Here is an 8,270-nt window from a genome sequence, read left to right on the forward strand (position 1 = left end):
AGTTGCCCTTCATTTACTTTTGACCATGAAAGTTGCAGTGAGTTTGGAGCTCATTCAGTGTCCTCAATATTTCCCTCATCAGTTATTGGTTTTTCATTTTTCTTCCCCTTTTGTGTGTCGTCTTGTGCGTTTAGTTAGTCAGCTTTTTTATTTTAATTGATGTTGATGCCAATGCAGGCACCCTGCAGGTCCCACTTCTCATGAGCAGCTTTGTTTTTCCTGAACATCAGTCCTAGGATGCAGTTTCTCTTAGTGTCTTTTGGCCCAACAGACAGCATAACTGGGGCAACGGAGAACTCCAGCTTTATGAACTATGCTTCATGCAATGCTGTGATACCCATTGCAGCCTCTCATTTTTGGGTGCCTCTGGGAGAAGGTCAGAATTTGTGAGTTCACTCTTCAAAGAAAAGAACAACTATTTCAAACCCCTACTAGCAGGGGAGGCTTCTTCAGGCCCAGTCACCTGAGTCTAGTACCATTAGCATTGAGAGACACTGTGGCTCTGACTTGACAGGGTGGTTTTATGACCAACATGATGAACAGCGTCAAGGTCATTCGTCTCATCTGATCAACTGAGTTGGATACCAATCATCCACCATTGTCAATGTTGAGGGGTGTCTTGATTTCAAAGACCTAATCACTGTAAGTGACTTTAGGTCCAGCAAAAGTGGCACTGAAGTTCCCAATGTCACCTGAGCCAATGAGGAACATTAAGTTATATGTCATGAGCGCCTCGGAGCTGAGCCTTTCTGAGTGGTCTTGGGACTCTCTGTTGGCTTCCCTTGCCTCTGGGCTGGAGAAAGATGGAGAAACAACATTGCAGTCTCCTTGCTCCCATTCAACCTCAGTGAAGGTGAGGAAGTATAGTACTGTGTCACAGGGTGGCTGGCTGGCTCCTGTGACTGAAGTAGGTCCAGCTCCAGTGCCATAGGAGATGGTCCCAGTTAAAGGGGTGGTGTCAAATTTGTAAAAGGTGAGCTGAGGAGCAGTTTTGTTTACTTTGCTTAAAGTTTGGGCAATAAACCTGCCTAAGGGAGACTGAGAGTGTGACAGCTTGTCTTTAGCAAGCTCTGCCTCATCACTAGGGCCCTACCAAATTCATTGTCGTGAAAAACGTATCATGGGCCATGAAATCTGGTCTTCATACTATACAGATTTCACTGGTGAGACCAGCGTTTCTCAAAATGGACTGTGAATTTGGTAGGGCCCTACTTATCACAAACTATCAGTCGCCCAGAAAATCTTCAATACTGAGAGAGACTGGCACAGGGGGATGCCTTATTGTCTATCCATTCAGTATCTACCTCCTCAGAGCTATCTGACACTGGAAAGGTGTCATTGTAGCAGTCTTGCCTCCATTGATAATGAAACTGGTTCAGTCTTCTTCATTTGATACTAGCTGGGAGCTTTTCCTGTTGTTCTGCTTTAAATTTCAGTGCCTAAGTCACCTCAGTGGGAGCTGTGGCTGCTTAACTTCTTTGAAAATCAGGCCATATATTTTATGGCTGTGAAATATGATTAAATGATGGGAGGAAGGACTCTATCTAAGGGTTATGGAGATTGTATGGTAATCACATGAACGAAGAGCCTGGAAATGACTGTTTAGATTTGGATTGTTGTGGTCTTTTTAGATATTTGAAACAGAGGTGAGAGCTAAAGAGAGTTTTCATTTAAATTTTCCTATTAATACAAAAAATCATAAAACTAATATAATCAGAACTAAAACAACGAGGAGTCCTTGTGGCACCTTAGAGACTAACAAATTTGTTTGGGCATAAGTTTTCATGGGCTAGGATCCACTTTATCAGATGTATGGAGTGGAAAATACAGTAGCGTGTGTGTGTGTGTGTGTGTGTATACACACACACATAGTACATGAAAAGATGGGAGTTGCCTTACCAAAGCGGGGGGGGTCAGTCTAACGGGGCAATTCAATTAACAGTAGAATACCAAGGGAGGAAAAATCACTTTTGTAGTGGTAATGAGGGTGGCCCATTTCAAACAGTTGACAAGAAGGTGTGAGTAACAGTAGGGGGAAATTAGTATGGTAAAATTAGTTTTTGTAATGACCCATCCACTCCCAGTCTCTATTCAGGCCTAATTCGATGGTGTCCAGTTTGCAAATTAATTCCAGTTCTGCAGTTTCACGTAAGAGTCTGTTTTTGAAGTTTTTTTGTTGAAGAATTGCCACTTCTAAGTTTGTTAGTGAGTGACCAGGGAGATTGAAGTGTTCTCTGACTGGTTTTTGAATGTTATAATTCCTGATGTCAAGATTTGTGTCCATTTATTCTTTTGCATAGACTGTCCAGTTTGGCCAATGTACATGGCAGAGGGGCATTGCTGGCACATGATGGCATGTATCACATTGTTAGATGTGCAGGTGAACGAGCCCCTGATGATCTGGCTGATGTGGTTAGGTCCTATGATGGTGTCCCTTGAATAGATATGAGGACAGAGTTGGTACCGGGGTTTGTTGCAGGGTTTGGTTCCTGGGTTAGTGTTTTTGTTGTATGGTGCGTAGTTGCTGGTGAGTATTTGCTTCAGGTTGGGGGACTGTCTGTAAGCGAGGGCTGGCCTGTTTCCCAAGGCCTGTGAGAGGAAGGGATCGTCCTTCAGGATAGGTTGTAGATCCTTGACTCCTTGTTGTTTTTGCTGATACAGACTAACACGGCTACCACTCTGAAAATAATCCGAACTGTCTATTAATAGAATATTTTTCATACTTTCCAGGTCGAATCAGTGGGTCTTTAAGGTATATGCTTATATGTCATAGACTCTCACTAGATATTAATTCTTCAGAAACCTTCTTTGCACTAGTGTCTTGTAACTTATCCCTTTCCCATTCAGCCTCTATGGATTTCTCACTAATCAACATGTTCTCTTTGACAGGATCTTTTGCAGCTGCAGTATGAAGGTGTTGCTGTCATGAAGTTGTTTGACAGAGCAAAAGTCAACGTCAACCTCCTGATCTTTCTTCTGAACAAGAAGTTCTATGGGAAATAATTGCCATCTCCCAGAGGAGCTATGAAAACGGAGGTTAATGGAAAAACTGCATCTTTGTTTCTTAATGTCCCCTTTCCCCTGTCAGAACCAAGGACACCTATATATTGATGTACCTCCCTCTGCCCAAACTACAAGTATATTACTTCATGGCGAAGGACTAGACTGTCAGTGAATTAATAATCCTGACTGAGTCCACAGGGACTCTATCTGTCTTACTGCTATGATCTTATTTTCTATGACTTTTCAGATTCCTTGAGAAACATTTAGTTTAGACGTTTTCCATGTATTATTACAATGGCATTGGGGATTAAACAGTTGTTAGAATATATTTTGGGTTTCTGGGTGTGTTCTTTGCCTAAACGTTTGGATGGTGGGGCTTGAATTCTTGTTACTTGTTGTAGAAGAAGAAAGCTAGCACTGCAGAGCAACCAGGTCTGCCTCTGTATCTAGAAGCAGAACAGGATTTCAGATCGTATTTAGACTCCCTCTCTAAAATTCTAAGAAAACACAATAGGACATCAACTTAGAGAAATATTTGCTCTGTGCCATAGCATGGAGAAATTGGAAAATTTTTAACCAGCTGATTCTGTCCATAGCAGTGTCCATTACCGAAGGCTCACTACCAGGATGACTGAACTGTTTATAGATTTGATTTGAAAGACCTAAACTTGAGTTATATTTTAGCATGTTATTCGATGTACGTATGTAGCTCTGTCCCCAAGCAATGGGGAGAAGAAAAGATTTTGTCACAGAACTGAGTCAAATTAAAAGTGGTCAATGGCCAGCTTGCGGTGGTGGTGACTATTAGCTGCATGGGACTATGCAGCAGAGTCCTAGATGGCTTTCAGTGACGTAAGTGATGCTGAATTATTACTATACATACATTATTGTAGCCATGTAGAAGATCTTTAATGATCCAATTTTTTTTTCAATATTTGTTTCTCTTAAAGACCCCTTACTAATATACAGATTGTCCCGGTTGTAGAGGAAATGAGGAATGTGTGTGCTAATGCCTAAAGATGAAAAGCGGCCTTTTATTGGGGGTGGAGGAGAGAGATTTTTGAATCAGTTGAGAAAAGTTTATTTTACAGTTTCGCTTCAGAAGCCTTTAGAACATTACAGAAAAACTTTCGAAGTTAGCTTAGTGCTTCACATATCTGTAACTGATGCCATTAAACACTATGATATACCTGCAGACTTGCCAAAGGGAATTTACTCTGCCTTAAATAGTCTGAGCTGTTAAATTATTTACATTTTACCAAATGTACCTGAGCAAATGACTCCCCGTTTCCTTTACTACTTAGATATTCACTCATTATTATGGTGGTGCCTGTTATATTGCTATACCTTACAGAAATGCAAAACGACCGTTATGAACTCTGATATTCACTAACTTACTTTTAGCCTGAAACAAACTTTTGTTGCCCAAGTTATCTGCTCCAGACAAAAATGTCTTTTTTTTTTTTTTAATAATTTTAAAATTTGTTTGACTGTTTTATGTTCCCAGAGTACAGGATAGAATAAAGTCTCTCTGTTCTTAGACACACACACATACGCCGTATGTTTATTTCAAATAATTTAGTTTTATAATTTAATCATAGTCTGCCATTTTAGTGTTTTTTAAATGAAACCAGTTACTAATGTTTGAAAAAACTCTGCCTGCCTTGGGAGTCAGTTGTTTCCCATAGTCTTTTTAAGAGGCTAATCCTATGTGGCTCTACCTTGTAACAATCCCTGTCATGCAAACAGTAACAAACTGATTTTATCTTGGTCCATGCAGGATTAGCATAATAAAAAGAACAATGACGCAACTTTCCTTTTGGATGTAAAACTGACCACAGCCAGGAAGTTCCAAATAGGGGAAATTCTGCTGTCAGAGCGGAGAACCTCAAAATAGGAATTCTATGCCCCCATCCCAAAATAGCATCAGGACAGGGACAGGATAAAAGTCTTGACTTGCATCTACCTGTCTCTTTTCAATGTGAGTTCCCACTGCTGTTTAACTGAAGGGTTTTAAATCTAACTATCGTTTTTTAGTTAGGGATAGTGACAATAGGACATTCTCAAATTATTCTTCAGGGGAATAAAACAGCACCCTGACATGTTCAACAAAAGGGATTAAATTTTCTCCATTTAAAAAGGGCTACTGTCCCAGAAGTCTGCATGGCTGCCTCCTCACCGTAACCCAGTCTAAATTCAAGAAATAGCTAATGAGACTAATAGTTAGTGAGGCTGTTCTAATGAACTATCATAATACCTATGAGGAGAAGATATTTGGAATATTTATAAGAACAGCCAATACCTATTTCAAAACAGTTTTGGTGCAAATTGACAAGACAACTAGGTAGTAAAAGAGTGAACCCATTTTATGGGAACAGGTGTGCCAATTTTAGTTAAATAAGTGTGTAACTTTGGTAGGAGTTTTTAAAGAATGGAGACACTGGCAGAAAGATCCAGTTTCAGCACTGAAATTTTGTAATTTGTTACTTTATTTATTGGTGTCCTAGCTTTCCCTTTTCTCTTCCCTCTCCCCTCCCGCACAATCATTTTATTTATCTTGGGCTTAAATTCCTTTCAAATAACTAGATGGCTTAGCCTATTGTTTGCACATAAAATGTCTTTGTATTTCTCATCTAAATAAAAGATCATTTGTTCACATCTCAGTGTTTGAATCTGTTTGAGACCAGCTTTAATTTGTGTGTCAATTTGTTAAACCCAGCACTTTGCTTTTTAGTGAAACTTCTAATCACAGGACCACAACAGCATATACACATACAGACATTTTCTGCATTTCTCAGATGTCAGTCACTTAGGAACAAGACTATCATCTCACCCCATTATAATGTGTCTGAATCAGAAGCTGAGAGGCATGTGCAGGTCTGTTTCCTAGTTACACTGCATTTCATGCACTCCAATTTAAAAAGTGCTATCAAACTCTGTTTCCATCATTTCCATAGGAAAGGCAGAACCACAGTCTTTAGGTTCCTAGGGAATCCATGGCTTCAGAGCTACTTTGGAACCAGCAACTCTGGAACTTCTCAACCCAGCAGTCTTCTCAGTCTGCCGTCCAGGCTCAGTCACAGAACCCCTGTGTGCCTGGCTGAACTCCAAATAATCAGGATATTTAAACTTCACTGACTGGACAATCCCCAGTGCAAATGCTGACCCTAGCCAATTCCCCAAGTGTTTAGAGAGCATTTTCTGGGTACATGTTAAGATTAGCCAACCTAACTGGGGATGCAGTGGTCACAGGCACCTTATAAAATGGGTGTGCTGTGCCCTTTGAGGTTACAAGAAATATCTAATGCAAAGATGTTAAGATGTTTCAATTAACTTATATTTTACTGTTATAGCACTAAATGACAGAATTTTGATTTGCAGTTGTAGTTGGAAAAGAGCCTGAGACATAAGCCCTTGTATCAGAGGCCTGGTATGAGGCATGAGGCCTGGGCTAAAGTAGTTGTCAAAGCTTTACTGATATAAACCAAAGACAAGCTGTGACCAACAGGAAGGACCTGCTCACAGAATCTGGCAAGAACAGGGCTGATATTGTAGAAACACACATTCCTAAGAAGTGCTTGGCACAGAGTACTTACGTAAACACATCCTGATACCAAGGATGGTACAAAAACATCCCCCAAGGATAACAGGAACATACTGACCCCTCCTAAAAGATGATGTCAGGATGACAGTATGTAATAAAGAAATTTTGATCGAACCAACATGTACAAGGTGATGGGTGTTAAGTAGCCATGTCGGGATGCAATAACTAATTATGGCAGAGGGGCAGTACATAATTTGTTTGTATCAGGGTATAAAGATGTATTTCAGAGGGAGTGTCTTTGTCTAGCCTAGGGAGGAGTGGAAAGTCCTCCCATTCACTGAGCTGGTCCATTGTTACGGGCAAAAACATATTAGTGGTCTGGTAGAGTCTGCAGGATACTAGTACCGTGTTTCATTGACAATAGACCTGGCCTGGTGTGTACATTGACAGATCTTGTGGTCATTGAGTGATTCATTCAAGGTCTGCTGTGCCAGCTGTCTGCGCAGAGCTGGAGGAGAACACACCCATGCAGTTGAACATCTAACCACACTGGTGACCCACGACCACTGATCTGGTAAGTAAGTGAGCTATCTTCTCTAGGCATCGCAAACTAATAAGACACAAAAAACACAAGCTAGGGAACTCTCTTATCCTCACAGAGGTTGATGAAATTTGGACATGGTGTATTGCCAGCAAGGGGGACCCATATAAAGTTTAAAAAGAAAGTGTGGAAAAATGAATTGGAATATGTAAAGCAAGGGCAGAAACTGAAGCCTTGAAAAACAATAACAAATAACCCTAACAATAACAAATAAAAAATGTATAATAATGCAATTAAGGGCCATGGCAGTAAAATGGCTTAAATAACATGCCACAATACTGGCCAGGCACATTATGGAAAAAAACAGGGAAGTAGAAGAGGTAACCCAGGCTTTGGAAGACATATCCAAGACTGTTGAGCACTGGAAAGCCCAAGGTCTTTTAGCTGGGCAGCAGGCACTCCAGACACATGGTATGCTCAAAGAGAGAAAGCAGGTGAATAAAAAATTGGAAACAGCTGTGGAAAACCTGCAAAAGAAAGATGTGCTATCCCCTGCTATCCAACAACAGACCTCAAGTGCTTTTATAATACCTGAAGGATGGGGGCAGAAATGGAAACAGGTGGCCCTAACCAAATTAAAAGATGGAATATGGGATAATTGTGATGGATGCTACACTGGGGACATGTGGAATGACTCAGGCTGGCCACCATCCAATGGCCCGTGGTCAGAGGCTACTGCACTGAAAGTGGATTGAAATTATTAAATGAGATTGCAGATACAACTCAAAAATTAGAAAACCGCTTGAAAGGGCCATGGCTCCATACTGAGCGTGGCAAAAAAGGAAAATACTATGCCTCAGTGTGGTCACTACACACCTCACCTACATCAAGCTAGTGGTATAACAGCCAGGCTTGATGCCTTAAAAAAAATCAATGAATTAACTGCCCTGTTAGGGTCGGGGTTAGGGGGAGGGGAGGGTTAGGGGTTAGGGTGAGGGTTGGGTGAGAGGTGAGGGTTAGGGTTGGGTTAAGGGTGAGGGTTAGGGTTTGGGGTTAGGGATTAGGAGGAGGGGGAGGGGTCAAGGGTGAGGGTCAGGGGTTAGGGTTTAGGGGTCGGGGTCAGGGTTAGGGTTAGGGTTTAGGATTGGGGTTAGGGTCAGGGTTTAGGGGTAGGGCTAGGGT

At 41.2% G+C, this 8,270-nt stretch overlaps 1 protein-coding gene across 1 annotated transcript in view; it reads left to right on the plus strand.

Annotated features, from left to right (window-relative positions):
* IQGAP1 (IQ motif containing GTPase activating protein 1) overlaps positions 1-5,661 on the plus strand; it is a 188,259-nt gene extending 182,598 nt beyond the window's left edge. Inside the window, exon 38 of the mRNA XM_084641761.1 lies at positions 2,890-5,661. Within this exon, the coding sequence (XP_084497887.1) occupies positions 2,890-3,003 (114 nt within the window). The 3' untranslated portion in view covers positions 3,004-5,661. The remainder of the gene's footprint in view (positions 1-2,889) is intronic.
* The last annotated feature ends 2,609 nt before the right edge of the window (positions 5,662-8,270 follow it).

The sequence above is a fragment of the Lepidochelys olivacea genome (assembly GCF_965140295.1).
Source record: "Lepidochelys olivacea isolate rLepOli2 genome assembly, chromosome: 10".
NCBI lineage: Eukaryota > Metazoa > Chordata > Testudines > Cheloniidae > Lepidochelys > Lepidochelys olivacea.